The following is a 23127-nucleotide window of genomic DNA, read 5'->3' on the forward strand; positions in this document are numbered from 1 at the left end:
TGAATAAATAAATAAATATATTAATGGTAGAGATGAACGGCGTATAATAGCAAATAAATCCGTTGGGGCATGGGGGGAAAGAATCCATGCTTAAATGCGCCTTTAAAAGAGAGTGTGGATTGGTCCACGTGTCTTCTTTCGTTTGCTTCACATATCCATCCGTTAACCCTAACCCACCCTTTCTCTCTCTTCGCTCTCTCTCTCTCCTCTGCAACTTCGTCGCCATTGGAAGGAAGAGAGAGGTACACCACAAGAAAAAAAAAAAAAAAAAAAAAACTCCGAAACGCTTCTACATCGTTGCTTTTACAGTCATTTCCGCTCCGAAAATGGGGAAGCTACTTTGTGATTCCACCACGGCTGTAGCCGAATCGTTTCCGTCCACCTCACCGGCCGTTAATTGGCGGGACCAGAACTCTTCCCCCGGTATAGATACTAATGGAGCTCTAGATCTTCTGGACCAGTCGACGGCCGTTGTGAACACTGCCTGGGATGATGTTCTTGGCCTTGAGGACCAGCAGAGGCGGCAGCTTCAGAAACTTCATGCTAAGGGCGTTCTCTGGAAGCATCCGAAGGAGGATAGTGCTGATTCCTCCTCCGCGCCGTTGAGATCTGCGGTGTTTCGCCTCTCGCATGGTGGTGAGGTGTCATCTGATGGAAACTGCTTGTTTACGGCTTCTCATGAAGCTATGAGTATGGCGCGTGAGGTCGACGCTCGGGAGCTCCGGCGGCGGACGGTGAGGCGATTCTCGGAGGATTTCGGATCTGCGAGATTGGAGGAGAGAGAGGTGATTAATGACGCGATTCGGCACCTCTACTCTCCCGATCTAAAAAATGGATGGGGAATCCATGTGGTTCAGGAGGTTAAATTCTTGGCCAAGAAAGAGAATCGGCCGGCATTGGACGGAGCTATCGATGAGCTCGTTCAACTCGGCATGCAGAGGTATCATTAATTCTTGGTTACATTGGATCTGAAATCTGTCTTCTATAACAAATTTTCACATCTAGACTGCGATAATCCTGAGATCTAGATTGTTTTTTGCAAAATTTCTTTATGGCGAAAGCGCCTTTCTCCATGTATTCGTATCTCATTTTGTTTGCTCCGATTGAAGAGAAACGGCGGCGGAGTCGATTTACAAAGAAAGATGTATTCCGGTTAACGACGGTGCGAGTTGGGCGAAATACATGTCAATTTCCGGTTCCAATGATGATGAATACGATATTGTTACTCTGCAATACACAGAGGACGGATTGTTATCTGTGGACGAGAACAGAGAGGGCCATGCCGCAGCCTTTGGGGATGACATAGCGATTGAATGTCTCGCAACAGAGTTCAAGCGTGAGATATACGTTGTAAGATTTCTTGTCTTTACTGTTAAAGAACCAACCAAACCCTTTCTTCTTGTCTTCCATTGTGACTACATTTGATTTTTCACGAGTTTGTTTGATAATATTAGGGCATTCGACATTTTTTAGTCTTTAACTTTTGGATAATCCTGTTTCTCTTGGAACTTCCAGGGCATGTGATGTTTGACAAATTGTTCAAGATGGTTGTTTATAGTACATATAAATAGGTGAATCTGAAACTGCTTTGTTCCAGAAAAGTTCTTAGCCTAAATATGGACAAAAAATTGTACAGGTTTATGAGATGATTCCTATTTGGAATTGAGTTGAGATATTCAAATTTCTTGAAGAAATTTCATTCATGATTTTAGAGATGTGAATTGTTTTCAAGTTTTTTGTTGTTGGTTTACAATTTCATGCTGATGGGTAACTAACTTACCTGCTTTGTGAATCGAAGCTTTCTTCCATAAAGGGTTCTAGATCTTGAAAGGACCTTTTTTTGTTAATTGAAAGTTGCTACAGAAATTAGCATTCAGGTTCAGAAACAGCTCAAGCTGTTTCTCATTTGGAGAACTTATTTTTATAGCATCGAACTTATATTACATTAAAATTTGTTTTGAAAGCTTCTGACCCACAGCCCTGAATTATGTATGAACTTGAAGGTGCAAGCACATGGATCCGACGCGATGGTCGATGAAGAAAATTGTGTATTCTTTCTTCCACACCGTCCCAGGAGTGAAATTTGCGAAGTTCCTTTCTTTCTTTTCATGAAAGGAACAGGTAATGAAAGAACCTTCATTCTTCATTGAACAACATGGCCAATCTCTCCAAAGTTGCAGCTCACATTTTCTTTATCATCATCACCTATTGCTAACATCGTATACACAAACAATTACCGTATACAGGTTGGTGTGGCGCCGGAGCTGACCATTACGAACCTCTCATCGCCAACTGCTCTTCGTTTGTTTCACAGGAGAAAGTGGCAATGGTACTTTGAGGTTTCAGTTCTGCAATTTTGTGGCTTAGATTTCGAGTTGAGAATTAATTTAGCATGTTGAATTTATTTTTGAGGATATTATTTGGCTTGCAATCAAGATGGGAGAAATCAAAATCTGGGTTGCATTGCTTTCCATTTTTCTTTGGGGGGTAGAGAAAGTTTTTTTTTTTTTTTTTTTGTCTGACTAACATTTTGCAGGTTTTGCGCCTGCAGTTGAGCAGCTATTTGTGAGTTTTTCGGCTTTTTTTTCTCCAAATTTTTGGATGTTAATGTTGTTGTTTAAGTTATAATTTCTTGATCGAAGAGAGAGTGCCTGTATAGACACTGTAGTGTAGTAGGGTTGGTCATATTTGAGTCCAAATTCCAGGAAATACTGCATCATCTTCCTGCTGTTGTATCCTTGTCCTTGTGTTTTTTAATGCTAAAAGCAAACTTTATTCTTTTTCTCATGCCACTTATCCACTTTATTGTATTCTTTTGTTTGGTGAGAACAAAGGGATTGGATTTGGGTAGGGGATAGGCACTACCCCCTAGGCTTTATCGGTAGAAGTTATAGTCTATGGTCAATAAGGGAATTGGGATAAGACATTATATTATTCTGCCCATTGGTGAACCATATTGTAAATGGATTGATATGATAAAAGGGACCTTTTTCTCTTTTGACTATTAAGATTATTCTTTATTCTGATAAACCTTTATCTGAATGTGTGAAAACTGTTTTGGTGTGGGTCAATTTCTATGTAACTTTTTAAAACCATTCCAATGGGATGTATGGTAAATATGTGATATTTCCCCTTAGTTGGAGAGGAAAACAAAGCATTATAATAGTGTGGAAATCTCTCCCTAATAGATATGTTTTATAATCGTAAGTTGACGACGATGCATAATAGGTCAAAGCAGATAATATTTATTAGTGGTGGGCTTGAAAGGTTACAAATAATATGACACTGGATAGTGTGTCAGCGAAGATGCGGACTCCTAAAGAAGGTAGATTGTGAAATTGCACGTTGATTGGAGAGTGAAATGGAATATTTTAGAATCGTGAGTTAGTAATATTTTATTAGTTAATTGTGAGTGGGCCTCGGATATTATAGTATATGGCATAAACCCATCAAACTAGGTCAGTTTGGCTGGTTTCTTGAATGGGTTTAATCAACCCTAATCTAAAGGATTGTGGTTAACAAATGGCCTTTTGGATGAGTGAATGCTTATCCTTGGGCACGACTCCGATCGAGTTTATCAGTGCTATTGGTATGTTTTTTTTTTATACTAATAGATCTATTCAATCGGACCCATTCGAATATAGTTGGTTAGTTAAGACATATCATCAATAAAAAATAAAATAGAGGTTAATTTTAGCCTGTTACATATTATTGTCAACCTAACAATTTTAAGAGTATCTATTAAAGAGTAGTTTCCACATCTTTATGAATGAATACTTTGTTTCCCTCTCAAACTGATGTGGGATCTCACAATCCATCCTAACATTAGTGAGGCTCGGATACCATTTACAACAACTGAAGCCTATTGTTACCAAATCTTGTCCGTTTTGGCATGTTATGTATTACCGTCAACCTCTCAATTTTAATACGCGTCTATTAGGGAAAGATTTTCACAATCTTATAAGGAATGCTTCGTTCTCTTGAGTGGATTGTGAGATCTCACATCGGTTGAAAAGAGAAACAAAGTATTTCTTGTAAGGGTGAAGAAACCACTCCCTACTAGAGATTCTAATTACACAAGAGATCTATATAAAAGAAGCTTCTCTTACGGTACATGGGTTTAATGATAGTCTTTTTACCCTTAGTATGAATGCCACTCTACCGAAAAAAGCTACATTGTCAACAACCAAGGCAAAGTATATGGCTAATGTTGGTCATCATGAAACTTGTTTAACTGTTTGGACATACTCTTAACATCCCTATCCAATTCGAAAATCGCAAAGAAAACTACGATCGAAGTATAGAATTTAGAACGGATTGAGAAGGCCAATAATTGGTAGGGAGTTTAGGCAAAGAGAATGTGTTGTATTCATCTCCATAATGTAAATTTGAGGCATAGTTATGAAGAGGGAGAAAGAGAGGAGGGCTGACATCAATTTATTGACAACAAAACTACACACATTTACCACATACCTATAACAAATCAAATGCCCACCAACCAAAGAATCCTATGCTTCTATCTAACATTCCCAGTACAAAATTCGGATCAACCCAGAGATAAATAAAGTTGGAATTAGATTTGGAAACTTATTCTCAATTGAGTCACTCCACATTCGAACTTGATCAAGGCTTGATTGAATGGTTCGAATGCAATCTACCACAAAAATTGCTACGCAAAAATGATGCTTGGATTTATAAAGAGAACGTCCCAACTTGAGAGATCAATTTAATTCATCACCAATCTTATTTTTACACGATAATTTGTGAGTATTTATAATCTCCCTACAAAAGGAGTGAGTGGTCGTGATTTAATCCCGATCCCCTAAATCTCCACAAAAGACGAAGTAAATTTGACATTTACGAATTTTATGAAATTAAAAAGGTTGAATCTTCTCGACTTTTGATCGTGTAACAGGTCAGTTTCAACATTTGGAACACAGTGATTCTTATTTATTTTAATTTATGGTGTGTGAACACGATCGATCTTACTTCTACTTGCGCTACTGCAATAATACAAACTTCATACTATCGTCGATAGCTATACTATTTGTGGTAGCTTTAGATTCTTAATATAAAAGGATCATCCGCTCGGATAAAGCTGGTTTGCATTTTTATTTTATTTTTTAAAAATAAAACCGAAGTAAACCAAATAAAACTCGGTATTAAAATTTGGAAATAAAACCGCCAAGCCGAACCGGTTCGAAAACGGTTTAGGTGTCTTGGAGAAAGGGTTGGAAAATGGAATAATAGTAAAAGGATAGGGGGCAGAAAAACCGGTGTGACCGTACGAAACTCTCGAGCGCTCTGTCCGAGAAAAGCGGAAACAGCAGTGTATGCCAGCTCACTGTCTGGTGTTGCAGTCAGCACATAACCGCATCATCACACACTCTCATCACCGCCGCGTCTAAACACGCGCCTCCTTTTTCTTTCAAACCATATCCTTAATCAAATTTAATAACTTAATAATCATTCTAGTTTTAAATTTGCTACGAGGTTTAGTCCATTTTATTACTTTTATGGGTAATAATTTAATTTCTCAAGTAAACCCTCTTTCCAATCTCGAGAGATTTAACAAGAAATTTCAGTAACAACTCAAGCAGCTCATCACTAACTGATATTCTCCTCTTTAGATTTTTCCTACGAGAGCTTTCCCTTAAGGTTTTAAAACGTATCTTTTAGGTAAAAGTTTCTACACCTTTATAAAGAATGCTTGCAAAAAAATAAAATGGTTCGTGTGAATAAGAGCAAGAGAGCCACCTTCCCTTCCCTTCCCTACCTCGAGAACGTCCCTATTCAATAGCTTAACGTAAAATTTTTGTTGAACTGTGTCGGGGATGATTACTTATAATATAGATGGATATATAATAAATGGTAAATATTCCTATTCTTTTAATTTTTATTAAAAAAGTAAATAATAAAACAAAAGTAAATAAAGATACGCGCCCACGCGCCACGGCTGGATCCTCGAAGAACAAACCAGTCAGGCACCGTAGCCAATCAAAACTCTTTAGTTCCAATTCATTTTTTGTACTAACCTAATTTTCTTTTATTACCATCCTTCATTTATTGTAAATCATTTTTAAATTACTTATTTATGCCAAATTAAATTTTGTCAATACAAAAATTAATTATTTAATAATTTTATTACATCAAATTTCTAATATTTTATATTTATCTTAACAAATTTAGGTGCACTTAAATTAGAAAACCTTATTTATTTTATTCCATGCATATATTTTCTAATTAATTATTATTCAACAAAGTATAAGTGAATATTTTCATTAAAATATTTTCTATGTTATAAATATTTATTTAATTTGATGGGGAAACTATTTATTTTATTTAAAATTTTAAATGCCACATCAGCCCTATTTAAAGTCCTTGAACTAAAATACTTAAAAGTTTAATTTTAAAAAATAATTAATATATATTATATTTTTGTTTACTATTTTACTTTCCACTTTTAAAAAAAATTATATTAGATCATGTAATTTAAAAAAAAAGGAAAAAAAGAAAAAGAAAAAGAAAAAATGTTATAATTAAAAAATAAAAAATAAAAGTTCTTTTGAAATTCAATTATTTGTCCAATACATTTTGGTTACTATTTTGCTCCTTTTAGGGTTTAGGGTTTAGTTACTTTTTTTTTTAAAATAATTTTTTTCCTTAATTACTAATAAATATAAGCTGATATTTGTTTTTTTTTTTTTTTTTTAATTTGTAAAAAAATTAAAAATTAAAAACATTATTCTTTCGCTTCCTTCCTCCCATCCTCCGTCAACGGCAACGCCCACGACCACGCGATTCCGACGAGATCTCCACAACGCCACCACGAGCTGCGACGGCGATCGAACGGAAAGCGACACAGAGTTCGGAAATCTGAGACGTCCGCGGCGGTGAAGACCGCATAAACAGCCGTGGGGTGGCGGAAAATATCCACTCTGCGTTGGGCCTACATATATCCACATTTATATAATTTAGCAAAATAAATTAATTAATTAAATGTCATTAAAAATAAATAATAATAATAAGTTCCATTGAGCAAAATATTGTAATTAAAAATAAATAATAAAGAAATAATAAAACAGAAGGTTCTTTTTAAGAAGCGAAGAAGATTACGTAATTCCTCCCCGTTTCTTCTCATTCTTCCGTGAAAGCTCCCATGGAGATTAAGCACAAAGGTAAAGTGCACCCATCGCCGTCGTCCTCGCCGCCCTCATCTTCCTCCTCTGTCTTCAAGCTTCTTCCGGCCGCCATTTTAGCGCTAGTTTCAGTTCTTTCTCTCGATGAGCGCGAAGTCTTGGCCTACATGATCGCTAGGTCTATTCAATCCTCTGCAGTCACCTCAACTCACGATTCCAGGAAGAAATCGGCTAAAAAAGCTTCGATCAATGGCGGAAACAGTAATGTTAGTACTGGTTATCATAAAACTCCTATGTTTAGTTGCGATTGCTTCTATTGCTACACTGCCTACTGGTGCCGCTGGGACTCCTCTCCTAATCGCGAGCTAATCCACCAGGCGATCGAGGCGTTTGAAGATCACTTAACCAGCGGCGAGAAGCCGAAGAAGAACACTGGAAAAGGAAAGAGGAGAGACAGAATTGGCCGACAAGCTACTGACAAATCTCTGCCTGTTGTTCAACGTCCACCGCCGGTGGCCGTTGAGTGCGTTGTTGTTCCGATATCGCCGGAGCGTCAATCAGCGGTGGCGTCTGTGTTGGAGGAGACGAAAGGAAGTCCAGTGAAGGAAGTTGGAGAGAGCGGTCCGGGAAAGGAAGTGGACGGCGACCACCAGAAGGGTTTGGCGACGAAGGTACTTCCGGACGTGTTAGGGTTTTTCAATTCTCGTTTGTGGAGTCTGTGGAGTCCGAATCTTTAAATTAATCATATTGAATTTCAAAATTTTCCGCGTCCCAAAAATTATTATAATTAAAATAAATATATATTTATTTTATTTTTCTTTCCCTTCCTCCAATGGCATTAATTAAATTCAGGGTCTCTTTCTCTCTCTTTTACCGATGCAATTATTTCAAAATTCCAATGGTTTTATTCATTCTCTTTTTGGCAAAATCCTGAAGGGTATTATTATAGTTCATGAATTATATACCGATGGTTCTTTATCCTTCATTTAGTACTCATATTCCTTTAATTATCATATCACATTTATGTTTATATCTAGTTCATCAGTTCATTAATTCCAAAACTTTGGGTTCCATTTGATACTCAAATTGGGAGACAATATGTGGCTCAAATTATTATTATGGTAGAGAACGAGTTAACAAGTTTTGTGACAATGGAATCTAGCGATTAAATCATCTCAGTACTCTATTCTGATTTATGGAAAGTTTTCTTCTATTAATGCTTAGTCACTTTTGGCATAGAAAGTATTGAATATTTTTGGTGATTTAAATTGCCATGAACTTCTTGCCAAATTGGAAATACAAATGTGATGTTTCACATTAGATGGGGAAGAGAACAAAACGTTATTTATAGGGTATGGAAATCTTTCCCAAGCAGAAGCGTTTTAAATCTTCAAGAGGAAGCCCATCGTTACAACAAATACTTTGAGTTGTTGGGTTAGATATGAAACCTAGTGCTAAGTTGCATTTGCTTTAGTTAAAGTGAGATTAGTGTTTGAACCCATATTTAAGTTAGGAGCTAAGTTAATTCTTTTTTGGGCAAAGGTTGTATAAGATTAAAAGAAACTGTGAAGGGAGACTCATGACTCAGAGGTCAAAAGACAGAAAGCAACAAACACGAGAAGATTAAGACAAAGTCAAGACCTAGCCTATAAGAAAACACGACTACCGACTAGTGATTGGAGTGTATAATAGACTCTCGTTCGAGAAGAGAACGAAACACTCTTTATAAGGGTGTGTAAACCTCTTTCCAGTAGACATGTATAAAAACTGTGAGGCTAACGGTGATATAGGCTAAAGCAAACTTTACTAGCAATGAGCCCAACGAGTTCTCATCGTACAAACTCCCGTAAAACGTCCTATGAGATTATCAATTTTAGGCTAAACTATTAGAGGAGAAACTTATCAAAGAAGGAAACCAATGGCCTCGAACAAAGGATTACAAACCTCATTCCCTACCACAAGGGCAACCAAATGGTTAGCTAGCAAACTAGAGGAAGTAGTCAAAGAAGACAATGAACGCAATGCAAAAGCACCAAGTGAAAGAGATGAGGATTAATGGTAGCAAAAGATCTAAAGCCTTAGAGGACGCCTTGGTGCACTACCCTTAACTATCCCTACAGGTAGTCCAAGAATGTCAGTCCCACTTGATTCACAAGAGGACGATCCACCAGGCTAGCTACCCTTGCACCTCTCCCTTAAAGTCACCAAGGCCGCCGCCGCCGCCGCCGCCACCACCACCCCCACATTCATGCCAGGATCAACAGAATGTCCAGCCTCACCCATCGACCGATCAGCTAAGTTTTGCTGAATTGTCATTATGGTGGTTGTTAGCTAATGTGTAGATTAAAAGTTTGTCACAATGAGGACTATTCCATTAATAATCTATGCATGGAGGCAAGATTTAAATATACTTAATTTATTCCACTTTAGGAAATACTTGCTAAATGTACGCTTTCAAGGCTTATACTAAACATGATTGATATTAATAACTCATTATCAATAGTCAATGTGTTCTACTTCTTTCGAGGTCAGTGGTTCAAATTCTTTCAACTCAATTGATATGATACTATTATGATTAAGAAAATTTATCCAAATCACCTCTAAACTGCAAGGTTCAATACAATTAAACTCTACAATGAATCGATGGGATTCAAATATTGATGAATTCAACATCAAATTTGATGATAACTTTGAATCAAAGATTAAAACAGAAAAATTTTCTGGAGCCTGGTGCACCATAAATAATACAAAACCAGGAGATGCCAACCCGATCAGAGTTGAATAAGATTACAAAGGCCTTCTCATTGATGAGCTATTGAAGTTAGAATTTGAAGTTTGTTTAAATAACCAAAACAAAAAATGGCTCTAAATAGAGAGAAACCTTGGTTGGTAGGTAGGTAGGTGGTAGGTTAACCTTCTAAGAAGGAAAATGCTGAATAATGGGGTGTTTCCTTGGGACCTAATGCATTTCCCAGAGACAGCAAAATTGAATGTCACAATCTATGGAAGCTGGAGACTCCAATTAACAAAATTCTTACTTGTCTTCACCATGGCTCTGTAGTCTGAAATTGAACAAAACATATCCAAAAGCCTTTCTCCTTGGAACCTCCTTAGCCTCCTCTACAATAGCAGCTAATGAACATCTAGTGGACTGTTGTTTGGCGCTCATTGGCATCTTCATGCTCAACCTACCAAGTTAGCACAAGGAATATTATTAACCACAAAATAACGTCTTAGTTTCGATTTCAGAAAACGTGCCTAAACAAATGCAGAATCAAGATCCAGTTCATATTTAAATAAAATAACAGTTCATGGTTATTGTTACACTTCCGTGGTCAAAATTGTAATGGTGTGGCAAGTAATCGTCTATTCGAGTAAATGGTGGGTTGCCACATGTACTATACAATTTCATTAAACATACATTCAAAGAATGAGAATTCATAAATAATAGAGAAAACGTGTAGATGGCTTTTTATGTAATCTTCATGTATGATGTCCGTGATAGAACCCATCAAACAAAACCAGAATGATATTGAAATATACAAGATAGAGGTACACCCTCATCTTTCTCTTAGATCATGCAAGCTTTTAACCAACTGAATCAATGCCTACCTTCACCTTTTTCAATTCACTGTGTTAATAACAAATCATCACAACTTTCTTGACTAATTACTAATAATGGCAGTCCTAATTCTATCATAATAGCCCCCCTATCAGCCAGTTGTACCTATAACAACTACTAAACATGTGTTGAAATGAATGCCAGATAACTATTGAAGTGAGGTAGGAAATCAACTATTACCTCAACTATAACCCTCGCTTTCTTCTTCAGTTTGGCACGAGCATCTTTCTCGAGCTTCCTCAAAGAAGTAGAGTCCTTTCTTCCTCCCTTGTGAGGAACGTCTATATCTTCAAGGTCTTCATCAATTCCATCTGAATCATCGGAAAATTTACATTCAGTTTTCATAATATCAAACAAAATCCTTTTTTCTGTACACCTGTTAACCAGGACAAAAAAGAACCTCGTTTTTGGTGTTGCGTGATCTACGTATATATTACCCAAGTGAACAGGGATAATACATCTCTAAAAAAAAAAATTAAATTAAAAAGACTGCAAAGATTTTTTGAATACTCAAAATCAAATTTTCTTCTGAATTCTAAACGCTCCATTACCACTATCTTCATCTGCTTCTGGATTATCAATTGCAAGACCGCCAAAATCCTCCATATCTTCTTCCTCTTCTAATTCTTCATACCCTTCAACATATTCTATTTCCGGTTCCTGCTTATTCCAAGAAAAAATGCAAGTGTTCATATGATGGAATGTAGAACTACTCATCAAGTCCCAGACTCTTCCTATATGGAATGAGAAAGGCAAGTGAACTACTATAAATTTTGCAGACATACCTCCTCCTCTTCACTGGCAGCCTGTAATTCTTCCATTTCAAGAACTTCATTATATGCTTCGACAGGATAGTTGTATATATCACCATACACTCCTTTCTTAAGGCGTTCCAGAAGTTCCTTTTCAATGCTCTGCAAAAAAATAGATATCAGATACGGTTTCCCTACATTAACTACTCCATTAAGGAATCGTTCTAGTAGAACCAAAGAAAGACTCCATTTGTTTCAATGTCAAGAGTATCCCAGATTTCAACACAAATACTCAACCTTATCCAACAATGCTGCTTTCTCAGCCTTCTGCTCCCTCCTGGCTTCTCTTTTAATCTCTTTTCTGGGCGTAGTCATTATTTTCTCCCTGTTCGAAATTTAAAGTGATACATAGCAAAAATCAATGAAATGTAACCTTATAAACAATTTATTAGACTACTTTTCATTAACGCATCTGATTAGATGCATAAAATAACTAACATCAAAGTTTCAACAAGCTCGAAACTTTACAATTATAGAAAGTGGTCTTTCCATTTTTCTGCTTCGTCAACCAGAATCAGGAAAGCAAAAAACATTTACATAATGAAGCTTATTGAATACCCATGAATAAATGTAGGTAGAAGAACATCCACCATTTCCAGAACAAAGAAGAGTGCAGAAAATATTGAACCTTGTTTTCAAAGCAAGCTTCCTCATTCGTATCCGCATTTGGGTCATTTTAGTCAATCGTTGCTTTGTTTTGTGTACAAGTATCTTAGGCCAATACATCTGTCAGAGGGCGTTAAATATAGGTTAAAGACTTCATAAATTATAATCAAACAGATAAAATAAGAAATGAGTAAGATGCATACTTACCAAATGTTTATCTATAATTTCCAGTGCCTTTTCATAATTTCTTGGCAACTTAGCTCTTTCCCACAACTCATTTGGCTTATGAGCTCTTTCAATTGTTTTCATATAAAGATAGAAAACCCCTATATGAACAAGAGAATAACATTTTCTTATTTGAATGAAAACCTTTTGTTAGTTGTTTCTCAACTATAGACAATACACGATATAAATGATTTGTTATAATAAGGTATCAAACTAATAGTAGCTTTCCAGAAGGTATTAAAGAACAAGAACAAGCCCGTATATTTATTATATACAACTTTTTTTCTTAACATATTTGTTCTTATAACCTAAAATCCCATAAAGAAATTGTTGAACAATACAAGTAGCACGCACTAAACTACCATGAACGAAACCTGAGATCTAAATGCAAATAATGAGGAGCAGGAAATACCATCATGGTCGCGAATAGTAGCATAGCGACTGTTAGCCAGAGGACATGAACTCCGATTACATATCCCAGTTACATTATAAGGGTTTCTACAGAAGTTCCCAGTTGTAATCCTACGGAAGCATCAAAACCAGTTATACTTTTGAAGGAGAAAAGCGTGAAAAAAACTATGAAATAAGAATTGTATAAAACTCTATAAAAAGGTAAAACTCACTTGGCCATGAAGCTGCAGTGATTGTGGCGGATGACCTGCCATATTACTTCGTCGTGCTGCATTCTTGACTAAAAAACTTACGAAATAATAACAAATGAAGGTTGTGGTCAGTTGAATATTTATCCCTGTTTGAACACTTGAGTTTGAAAGGAATTCAAATCCTACATGTTTGGATGATAGGTCGGATTTGCCAGGATTATAAACTTAAAGCGAGTTCATATGCTTTAATTGTTTCTTCTATAATCAAGCAAACTCAATTTATAACTAATAACAGCAATTTCAATCTCTTCAAATACAGCTTTTCTATTCTTTTATAAAAGCAACCAAACTACAGGTGAGTTTTCTTCTGCTTTGTTCATCTTCTTTAACAAAACCTATCTCTATTCGTTCGTTTAAATAGACTGGTTGAACACTAGTTGAAGAAATCAACAAAAAAGAAATGTTTCTAGATTTTCTTTACAGTAGATGAACAGAGCAAACCAATAGAAACTAACGAAATAAAATAAAATAAATCAAAACCCTTGGAGATCTTAAAGATGAGTGGCAGCAGCGCGATCTTACCTACGGCGCGGGTCAGGGGCTGAACCACTGTGTTTCTGAGAAAAGTGGCCGAGATAAGTAAATCCGATTGCTCGGAAAGGCGAGAGAGTGTGAGAGGGAGGGGCGGCGAAGATTTAGTCCGAACGCTGAGATTGCATCAGCTGAGAGTACAGCGTGCGGCAGCAGCCGCTGAGACGGCGCCGGGCGGGAACGGCGTGCGGCGGGGCGTGGTGCAGTGGCTGAAACTGGGAGAGCGCGGGGAAACGACAGAACGCGAAAATAGGTTTACGAACAGAGAAAGATTGAATAGTTAAAAAATATAAAAAATAGTGGACCGGTTTTTAAATGACAAAAACATGTTATTTTTAATTTTTGTGTATAAATATTTTTTTTTTATTTTTTAATTTTGTTATATAAATTTAAAACTCTAAACCTTTCATTTTGTCTTTAACATCAAATTATTAATTTTAAAAATTAAGAAATTAAATAGTCAATTAAATTTGTAATTTAACTTATAATTTTAAAAAATAAATAAGTATTTAATATTGAATTGGTCAAAAATGTGTATTATATTATATTAATAAATAACAACCAAGGGGCAACATCGTAATATTACTTTATTTTTTCTATGCCACAAAATTTATCCTTATTGTAGCTTAGTCTTTATATTTTGATTAAATTGCATTTTTAGTCTTATCTTTGATCAAATCTAATATTAATTTTTTTATCAATGTAATGTTTTTTTTTCTTCAAACTTCTCTGGTATAAAAAATTTATAAAAATATATTTATAATTAATATTGTATTTTAAAACACATACATATAGAATTAACCCACTTTAGTTTTATTTTAAAAACGTTCAATTTCTTTTAAGAATATTTTTATTAATTTAACATTTTATTTTGTTTTGTTTTTTTAAGAAACCACCAACATAGAATTCATTCGATTTTAGAATTTTAGAATTTTCATTAAAAAAAATTAATAGAGGAAGTGCTACTTTTAGGTGCAACGGGAATTTCTTTCATGTTCCACTAATAATAATTATGGAAACATTAATTAAATGATAGGAATGGTAAACGTGATTAATAGTTTTTTTTTTCTTTTTTCTTTTTTTTTTTTAAATTTCCCTTTCCAAAATGTTAATTATTGTAAAGAAAAAAATCTTCATCTAACCATCTTTTAAAAGATAATTTTCTATGATTTAATAAATCTATAAAAAAAATTATTTTTTATTTTGAGTGTTTGAATATTGTTGAAATATTTAATATGAAATGATAATTTTTTAAAATATAAATAAAATAATAAATATCATATTAGTAGGTAGGAGGAAGGATGGTGAAAGAGAATGGACTATAAATAGTGACATTAAATTACTTTTATTCACGCCCAAATTCATTTAATCTTTTTTTATTTGACAAATTTGGCCATGTTTTTTATTTTGTTTTCATTTTTTTCAAATAACATTTTCGTCCATTCACACACACATCTTTATTTTCCACCCAATAATGATTTCACACCATTATTGAAAATTATAAACTCATTTTTATATTATGACTATTTATTGGGTAGAAGTTTTCATACTCTCGTAAGAAATGCTTCGTTTCTCTCTCCAACCGATGTGGGTTTTCACAATCCGTCCCCCTTGGAACCCAGTATTCTCGCTAGAAAACCGTCTGGTGTCTAACTTTGATACCATCTATAGTACCCCTAATTTGTTTGGTTGGAGAGGGAAACGAAAATTTCCTTATAAAAGTGTGGAAACTTCTCATTAGTAATGATGTTTTAAAACCTCGAGAAAAATGTCGAAAAATAAAAGTCAAAAAATGACAATATTTACTGGTTGTAGGTTTGAGCGGTTACATAAACGGTTTATAGATAAATTAAAATTAATTAATTAATTATATATATATATTTCTAACAAGTTTTTTATACATGTATAACTTTTTAAAATTATTTTATACATAAGTTTACCTCACTTAAAATAAATATATATGATTTTTGAAATATAATAGGTATAATTAATTATTGAATTTAGTTATTTTATTAATTAAAATCATTTATTTAAGAATAATTATTGGGATAGATTATTAAATAAGAAATTTAATTAGTTAAATTATTATAATAATTTAATTTAAATATTTTTTTTTGTAGTAATTATTTAATTTTTAGTCAAAACCAACCCATTATAAAATTATAATATTAATTTATTTTCAAACCGCTTCAATTATAATATTGAATCCCTTAAAAAAAATTAACATTACAAAATTTATATTAGTCTTACATTTAATTAATGGTTAAATAAAATAATTGTGACAGATAAACAATGTATCTAATATTTTATTTCTTTTAGCTAAATTATTAAAAAGTTTTATTAATAAAATGAAATAAATATTTAAAATATTTGTAGAAAAATTCAAAACTTGTCTAATACTTTTTTCTAGAACAATTGAAATAAACAAAATTATTAATTTTTTTTTCTTCAAATTTGACTAAAATTTTATTATTAACAAACCTTATTAAAATTATTATTATGACCGAGCTTATTTTTCGTTTTTAATTATTAAAAAAAATACATTCTTGATTTGATTTAAAGTTTTTAAAATTAGATTTTAAACAATAAACTTTCGAAAAGAATGCATTTTTATAAAAGTATTTAATCTCGAAAAAAAAATATTTAGTAAATTATGCTTTTCAATGTTTAAAAAGTAAATAATATTATAAATTAAATGATCGATTTTCTATTTAAAGTGGGCCACTAGCTTAAGACATATCGCGAATTAGGGTCATCTAGCTCGACTCTAACCGACTCATAGAGACCCTGGTCAATCAAGTCGTATGCTCGTGACTAATTTCTATAAACTAACCATCACCATATAGCCTAAGTTTAGAAAATCGAGTCATTACAAATTCAAGTATCACTTTTACATTAAAAGTTTTAAGAAAATTTTGAAAATTTAAAAAATGTTTAAGGGTATTATTTTTAAAAAGTTAATATTTTTTAAATATTTTAAAAAATTTAAGGGTATTTTTTTAAATATTTTTAGGATATTATTGAATTTTTAAAATTAAGAATATTTTTAAGATAAGTTGGAAAGCTCAAACTTATTCTTAATAAAAATATTTCACATTTTTCACTAAAAGATGTCATTGGCTACGTAAATATTACGTAATTAATTAATAAATAAATATATAATAAACCGACATAATAAAATTAAAAAAAAATGAAAAATAAAAATAAAGGGTTTGTCTTTATAAATGATATGATGTCTTACCCGCCGTTCACGAATATTCCAACTTCAAAGTGTTGTTGAAAATGATGGAAAATTTCCCAAATTTTCCGACGACTCCATCCTCTTCAACCTCCCTCTCTCTGCAGAAAATGCTGATTTCTCGAGCTTCCGAGCTCGGCGGAATCCATGGAGGTGTCTCCGGTGGGGTTCCTCTGTTGTCGGATGGAGTAGATTTGTCGGAGAAGAAGGAGGGTGTGCCGGCGGCCGGACAGGGAGGTTATGAACAGAAGAAGAAGACGATGAGCCGGAGATTTTCTTTTCAAACAAGAAGTCAAGTTGATATTCTTGATGATGGTTATAAATGGAGAAAGTATGGACAGAAGGCTGTGAAGAACAACAAATTCCCAAGGTATTTATTTATTTATTATTATTATTTTAATTTTAGAACTCAAATTCAATGTGAGAAGTCAAGAATATTTTGTTTCCCTCTTCAACCAATGTGAGATCTCACCGTAGGAATAGTGTGTGATTGCAACCGATATGTGGCGTTGAATGACGAGCAACGTGCGAATGAGCAAGATTGAGACACAACGTAGTGTGCAACTATGAGCATAACCACTACATGCAGGCTAACCATACAGATCGATTTTTTTTCAAATTTTTGGATCGAGTATACACCCGTAATAAAAATGGTTCATTAAACACTAGGCTTTCGATGAATAATGATAGAGATAACATTGTATTGGGTGTTGAATAAAATTGCAGAAGCTACTACAGATGTACACACCAAGGGTGCAAAGTGAAGAAGCAAGTGCAAAGGCTAACAAGAGATGAAGAGGTGGTGGTCACAACTTATGAAGGCATCCACACTCATCCCATTCTCAAACCCACTGATAACTTCGAGTATATTTTGAGTCGTATGCAAATTTACGCTTCATATTGATCATTTTTCAACCTTTATTCAACTCGCGTAATAAATTTTATTATAATTTTTTCTTCGTAAACACAATAAATTTTCCTTTATGTTCATTCGAGTATATAGGGTTACTATGCATGAAATTGATATGCGTTGGACCCAGATGAACATCTAGATGATTTATTGCACATAAAAGTGATAAATATAGAACCAAGTATATGAAACTGATGCACATCTCATAAACCAAAATTTCATGCTTTTAAGTCCTATCATAGTCATATTAGCTTAAGTCATGATTGCATCTCTCGACCCTAATAGGGAGGTCACCTAATTACGTATTTCAATGAAACATTTTCAAGTCAGAGCGTATTACTAACAGTGGTTACGAACGTTAAATATTTTTAATCTTTGGAAAAGTATGTTAGGGTTGAATTGGATTGTTACGTTATCTTTTTATTGGTCTGGTCAACTCTACCAAAAGAATGTCAACCCAACCCAACCCAAACTGAAAAAAATCTAACCCAATATAGAGTTGAGAGTTGGTTAGTCTAGATTGGTTGGATTATAGGATCATGTGAACACCTCTAATAGAGACCGGAAAGAAATCTTGAATTTGTCAGTAAATGTTATAGAAATGCATTTTTTAATATGTTATAATCCCAACTAGTTTGAGTCGACAATTTCATTCAAACAAGTAGAATTTTATTGCACTGGTCTAAGCTTAAGAGAAAAGAAAGTTTTTCTCTCGGTAGATTGCGTGGCAACGCAAGCCAACGTCAACAAAAAGGAGGTGGAGACGGAAGACAGTATTCCAAATCTATGACGGAATTGACCACTAAAGGTTATAATTGTAAATAGATGACGAAAATCAATGAAACGTGTCCTAAAGAAGTTCATTCATGTAGCTATCCATGTATGTAAACAGATATAAGAGCAAGGTGAGAACAAAGACGATGATCATATTCTCAGTCCCGTCCTCATTCAGGTCATAGGAAAAAACTCTCTTATTCAGTCCATTCCGTTCAAAGCCGATAGATAGTTTTCGATAGACGATTATTGGTTAAGCATTATTAATTAAATTCTCAAATACCTTGAAACGTTTGATAAGTGAAGAAAGTTCAAATATTTATAATATTCCAAAGGGCTTTGTCCTTCAAAAGTGGTGGCGTTATATTTACGCGAATTATATAAATAAATAAATCCTTTTAAAATATCCCCAAATCGGACGATTCTACCCCTCTATATTTGTCGATACTATAAATACCCAATTAACCCTTCCCCATTTGCGAACCCTCGGCTAACGCTGTCGTCTCCATTTCCTTCTCTGCGAAACTCGGCGTCGTTTCCAAGCGGGGCGGAAGAAAGTGGGTTTTTGTTCTCTCTTTCCCAGCGGCGGATTTCAACCTTATCGGAATGGATCCCGACGCGGTGGCTAAGGCATTCGTCGATCATTATTACTCCACCTTCGACGCTAATCGAGCTGGTCTTGCTAATCTCTACCAGGACAATTCTATGTTGACGTTTGAAGGTCAGAAGATCCAAGGCTCGCCGAATATTGTCGCCAAGCTTACTAGCCTCCCCTTCCAGCAGTGCCAGCACTCCGTTAGCACTGTCGATTGCCAGCCTTCCGGCCCCACTGGTGGCATGCTCGTCTTCGTCAGCGGCAATCTTCAACTCGCCGGTGAACAACATGCTCTCAAATTCAGTCAGGTATTGCGTTTTTTTAATGAAGATTTTAGCCCGATGCTGGATTTATGGATAGATCTTGGTTGGATCTAGTGTTCTCTTGGAGTTAGCCGATCGATCAGTGTTATTTAGTTGGACTGCTTTGACTGAAATTGTGTTTTGATTCTCTAATTTATGCGTTCGAGGACTTGAAATATCGTTAGACCTTGTTTAATTTGCGTTGTCTTTGTACGTGTAGATCTAGGGGTTTTCATCGGGATTCTATTTGTTACATAGGGATAGCGAGAATGTAGATCAAGCTTGAGATTCTGATATGCTTGTTTTCTTCTTTTCAATGTATTTGGTATTTGGCGGCTTCAGCATGTCTGAGATTATTTATATTTTTCCATAGGGTTCTTATTTCTGAAAAGAAATATTATGGAACAAGTTCAATTGGCCAGCTTTCTGGTTTACAAGCATGAGCCTAGTGAGCAAAGTAGGAAGAAGGTGCTTGATTATTTAACTCTAAGATAGTGCTAAACTGCTAACTTGTTTTAAGTTCATGGTTGCTGTTTTATTTGCGGAGGCTTCTGAGGTGACTAAGAAAGTTTATCCTGCTGTTATGTTTGAACCCAAATGTATATGCTTGTTACAATTTCCTTGGCTTATTGTAATGATATCTGCGAAGTAATAATCTGTGATCGTTATCTGTAATCTCATTGAGAATTTTGTACGTTTAGATATATCATATATAATTTTTGTGGGAATGCAAGAATAATGTTTTTGTATGTTCTTCATTTACTTTTTCTAACTCAAATCCATTTTCAAATTCCACATGGAATGGAATTTATTTTAGAATGATGAATCACAACTGTATTGTTAAAACAAAATATGGAATGATGGTACATATGATGTTATATTTTATATTCTTTGAATAACCATATTAGTGAAAATGTATTGTGTGTAGTGAAATACAAAATACTTTTCTGAATGTTAGTAGCCATTGAAAATGTGATGCACAGGCGTTTCGATTTTCTTGTTTGTATTATTATGAATCAAATTCAATTATGTTAAAATATTATTGGAAGAATTGAGTGAACTCATTGCTAAATTTGAGGATTGAATTAGTTTGTGGACAATTTTCTTTCTTGTTGTGGATCAATTTACTTTTAGTTACTTGAGGATTTGATCTATAGGCTGTACAGTTGTGAGTTCTAAATTACTTTACCCCGTGCTTTCAGATGTTCCATTTGATGCCAACTCCACAGGGAAGCTTCTATGTGCTGAACGACATATTCCGATTGAACTATGCCTGAAGTTGAGAGTAAACTTTGGTATTGGGAGGCCTGAGATGTCAGGTCATTCAACCAGTTTGTTTATCACCTTTCAGTTTTTTGGACATTTCAAATTGGAACTTGGATTATATTTTATTGTGCTTATGCTTCAATGTGTGCCTACTCAAAGTCGAATTTCTTGATTGTCATTGAGTATTGATGAAATAGATGCTTTCTTCAAATTCAAGTGATTTGCTCATACTACTATATGCTATTATACCCGTCGTAAAAATTGCAACTTTGAACTTCTACAGCATGAAAATTGAAATATGAATGACCGAAAATTACAGACATTGTTATAATGCCTGAAAAATTACAAACAACTTGGGATCTTGATGATGCTACTACTGGATTTTGTGGTCATTCAAGTGAAAATCTGGTAGGTTCACATGAGGTAAGGCAGGCAATTCAGTAGCTTCAATCTTATGTTGTATTGCTGAAGTTGTGTTTCTTTTCAGGATTCTAGCCAGGGACTTGAATGGGTTACTCAGCCCATCTCTGAGCTTCAAAATAAAGGACACCTCAGAAACTTGCCAAGCAACGGTGAGGACAACCATGGCGGAAACAAGGCAGTGAGTTATGAAATTCTGCCTCTTCACTTCTTTTATCTCTTTCACTATCTCCTTCTCTGTTAAGTTTTTCTGAATTATTTTATCATCCTGTTGGGAGTGCTTGCGCCGCCCCTGTTCTCTTGTTGATTCCACCTGTTCATGGTAGTGAAGAAGGCCAATTAAAATGTTTTGTTATATACGTCAGTTTCTGTGTTCTTCTGAAACGAACTGATCTAATCACAGAAACCAGAGAGAGTAGAATTGATGAACGGTCTAACCTGAGAGAGTAATCGGGAAAGGAATTGCAGATCGTTGCCGCCGGAGCTCCGGTGAGAGCCGGTTCTGTTGTTTTTCTCTTCCATCAACCTTCGAATCGCAAGGCTGATGAGCTCCATCTCCTCCGCCGCCGCTTCCGCCATCCAATGGTTTTCTTTACCAATTTTATTTTCTGCCTCTCCACCCTCCCCTCTCCACTTCCTCCGGCAGCATAGTCATCTGGTTTTCCTAGTGGAACGTTCTCCAATTGCTCTTTGACACGTGGTGGCTTTCGAATGGTTTGTTGTCAATCACTCCCTTTGTTTTTTTTATTCATATTGAATATAATTCCTTACTAATTTAACATAAAATAAATTAAAAAGTTTTCATAAACTCATTTATAATAAATTAAAATTTTACATGAAAATTTAAATTTGTGAACAGTTTTTAAAATTTAAGATTATGATTATAATATTTATTTAAATTTAAAATGTAATTTAATGAAATTGAAAGTTTATAATTAAAATGAATAGAATTTGGTTCATTTATTTTATACTTTTATCTAACTTGTTCATTTATTTTTAATATTTTATGTTGAGTAGTAATTACAAATTAAAGAGCTCAATAATCAAAAGAATTCGATATTAGTTGGCCTGTCAATGTCCTGGGTAAGGATTTAAAATTCAAATTTGGCTCATCCTTTGACTTATCTACGTCCCTTGTGACATATCTACATCTTTTTCTACATGGTCAAGTTATTCATTCTTTACTTTTAAGAGTAAATACTATCCCCTCATATTAACATGAGTTCCTTTACCTTCATTCACATGGATTCTAGAAAAATTTTCATGAGAACACCAACATAGAATTATTCCATACAAAACGTGCTTAAATTTGGACTTCCTATGATTGAGCCATCGAAATGAAGGTGGATAACGACTTTCAATTCTTTTGACCCTTTCTTAATCATCTTATCCAAAATTGCTCTTATTTGAATGTGGTATCCGTTCATTCATTTACTCGTTTATTATCCTTGTAGTCATTTTAAGACAATAGTAATACATTTTGTTATAAAATTTGTATGTAATAGTAGTTTTTAGTTATGGAAGTAATTGCTAAAACTCCGTTCATTTTGGAACAACCCATCTTAGCCATGAGACTAGTCGAATAACACTAAATTCAATTAAGACTGAACACAAAATTGTGTTAATTTGTTTATCGTTAAATAATAAAAATAACTCTAAACTTTCATAAGTTTTAATAATACTTATAAACTTCTAAAAAAAATTTAAAAAGCTTGCACGGTTTTGGATGGAAACCATTAGTATTTGGTTTCAAAAATACTTTTGAAGTATTTCAAAAATATATAGAATATTTTTAAAAAATTCAACATTTCTTTTAGGTCAAAAAATACCCATGAAATTTTAAAAGTAACGTTCACACCATAGTTAAAATAAAAACCCAATAGGTTGAATTAAATCCCCACTTTATAATTAAAATAAATAATGAAAAATTGCATTACATCATTTATGTACTTTAAAAATTAAATATCTAAAATTTTAATATAATTAAATTAAATGAATGAGACATCACCAAAAATAATAATTTTT

The 23127-nt window shown here is 34.2% G+C and overlaps 6 protein-coding genes across 7 annotated transcripts; 4 read left to right on the forward strand and 2 right to left on the reverse strand.

Annotated features, from left to right (window-relative positions):
* The first annotated feature begins 146 nt into the window (after nt 1–146).
* Nucleotides 147–2787, forward strand: LOC111479392. Its single transcript, XM_023124029.1, has 4 exons — nt 147–940; nt 1110–1350; nt 2004–2121; nt 2247–2787. The coding sequence occupies exons 1-4, from the start codon at nt 327–329 to the stop codon at nt 2336–2338; spliced, it is 1065 nt and encodes a 354-aa protein (XP_022979797.1). The 5' UTR covers nt 147–326; the 3' UTR covers nt 2339–2787.
* A 4329-nt stretch (nt 2788–7116) lies between these two features.
* LOC111479467 lies at nt 7117–7899 on the forward strand. Its single transcript, XM_023124149.1, has one exon. It carries the CDS (start codon nt 7160–7162, stop codon nt 7874–7876), a length of 717 nt encoding a protein of 238 aa, XP_022979917.1. The 5' UTR covers nt 7117–7159; the 3' UTR covers nt 7877–7899.
* A 1897-nt stretch (nt 7900–9796) lies between these two features.
* On the reverse strand, nt 9797–13877 carry LOC111479445 (protein MAK16 homolog). Of its 2 annotated transcripts, none has more exons than XM_023124121.1 (10): nt 13589–13877; nt 13028–13095; nt 12817–12926; nt 12387–12505; nt 12202–12299; nt 11811–11898; nt 11547–11675; nt 11313–11421; nt 10942–11072; nt 9797–10327 (listed from the first exon to the last, which is right to left on the reverse strand). In XM_023124121.1, the coding sequence occupies exons 2-10, from the start codon at nt 13087–13089 to the stop codon at nt 10283–10285; spliced, it is 891 nt and encodes a 296-aa protein (XP_022979889.1). In that variant the 5' UTR covers nt 13090–13095; nt 13589–13877; the 3' UTR covers nt 9797–10282. The 2 variants fall into 2 exon arrangements, with proteins under 2 accessions (XP_022979889.1, XP_022979890.1); XM_023124122.1 differs by having other exon boundaries at nt 13028–13103.
* Nucleotides 13878–16868: 2991 nt separating this feature from the next.
* Nucleotides 16869–17926, forward strand: LOC111479484 (probable WRKY transcription factor 75). Its single transcript, XM_023124182.1, has 2 exons — nt 16869–17205; nt 17562–17926. Exons 1-2 carry the CDS (start codon nt 16880–16882, stop codon nt 17737–17739), a joined length of 504 nt encoding a protein of 167 aa, XP_022979950.1. The 5' UTR covers nt 16869–16879; the 3' UTR covers nt 17740–17926.
* Nucleotides 17927–18983: 1057 nt separating this feature from the next.
* Nucleotides 18984–20902, forward strand: LOC111479515 (nuclear transport factor 2B). Its single transcript, XM_023124219.1, has 2 exons — nt 18984–19422; nt 20619–20902. The coding sequence occupies exons 1-2, from the start codon at nt 19126–19128 to the stop codon at nt 20691–20693; spliced, it is 372 nt and encodes a 123-aa protein (XP_022979987.1). The 5' UTR covers nt 18984–19125; the 3' UTR covers nt 20694–20902.
* Nucleotides 20903–20957: 55 nt separating this feature from the next.
* Nucleotides 20958–21881, reverse strand: LOC111479485. The gene is made up of 2 exons (XM_023124183.1): nt 21541–21881; nt 20958–21415 (listed from the first exon to the last, which is right to left on the reverse strand). The coding sequence occupies exons 1-2, from the start codon at nt 21679–21681 to the stop codon at nt 21056–21058; spliced, it is 501 nt and encodes a 166-aa protein (XP_022979951.1). The 5' UTR covers nt 21682–21881; the 3' UTR covers nt 20958–21055.
* Between the last annotated feature and the right edge of the window lie 1246 nt (nt 21882–23127).

This window comes from Cucurbita maxima, unplaced genomic scaffold, assembly GCF_002738345.1.
Source record: "Cucurbita maxima cultivar Rimu unplaced genomic scaffold, Cmax_1.0 Cma_Scf00005, whole genome shotgun sequence".
Classification (NCBI taxonomy): Eukaryota; Viridiplantae; Streptophyta; class Magnoliopsida; order Cucurbitales; family Cucurbitaceae; genus Cucurbita; species Cucurbita maxima.

Excerpts from the sequence above, each read along its gene's own strand:
- LOC111479392 (XM_023124029.1), top strand. The coding sequence starts at position 327 with ATGGGGAAGCTACTTTGTGATTCCACCACGGCTGTAGCCGAATCGTTT. Across the intron at positions 941-1,109 it reads GTTCAACTCGGCATGCAGAG|AGAAACGGCGGCGGAGTCGA; the intron begins GTATCATTAATT and ends CTCCGATTGAAG. Across the intron at positions 2,122-2,246 it reads TCTTTTCATGAAAGGAACAG|GTTGGTGTGGCGCCGGAGCT; the intron begins GTAATGAAAGAA and ends TACCGTATACAG.
- LOC111479467 (XM_023124149.1), top strand. The coding sequence starts at position 7,160 with ATGGAGATTAAGCACAAAGGTAAAGTGCACCCATCGCCGTCGTCCTCG.
- LOC111479445 (XM_023124121.1), bottom strand. The coding sequence starts at position 13,089 with ATGCAGCACGACGAAGTAATATGGCAGGTCATCCGCCACAATCACTGC. Across the intron at positions 11,899-12,201 it reads AAGCTTGCTTTGAAAACAAG|GGAGAAAATAATGACTACGC; the intron begins GTTCAATATTTT and ends AATTTCGAACAG. Across the intron at positions 11,073-11,312 it reads AGAAGCAGATGAAGATAGTG|ATGGAATTGATGAAGACCTT; the intron begins GTAATGGAGCGT and ends CCGATGATTCAG.
- LOC111479484 (XM_023124182.1), top strand. The coding sequence starts at position 16,880 with ATGATGGAAAATTTCCCAAATTTTCCGACGACTCCATCCTCTTCAACC. Across the intron at positions 17,206-17,561 it reads AAGAACAACAAATTCCCAAG|AAGCTACTACAGATGTACAC; the intron begins GTATTTATTTAT and ends ATAAAATTGCAG.
- LOC111479515 (XM_023124219.1), top strand. The coding sequence starts at position 19,126 with ATGGATCCCGACGCGGTGGCTAAGGCATTCGTCGATCATTATTACTCC. Across the intron at positions 19,423-20,618 it reads ATGCTCTCAAATTCAGTCAG|ATGTTCCATTTGATGCCAAC; the intron begins GTATTGCGTTTT and ends CCGTGCTTTCAG.
- LOC111479485 (XM_023124183.1), bottom strand. The coding sequence starts at position 21,681 with ATGGCGGAAGCGGCGGCGGAGGAGATGGAGCTCATCAGCCTTGCGATT. Across the intron at positions 21,416-21,540 it reads TTTCCCGATTACTCTCTCAG|GTGGAATCAACAAGAGAACA; the intron begins GTTAGACCGTTC and ends TACCATGAACAG.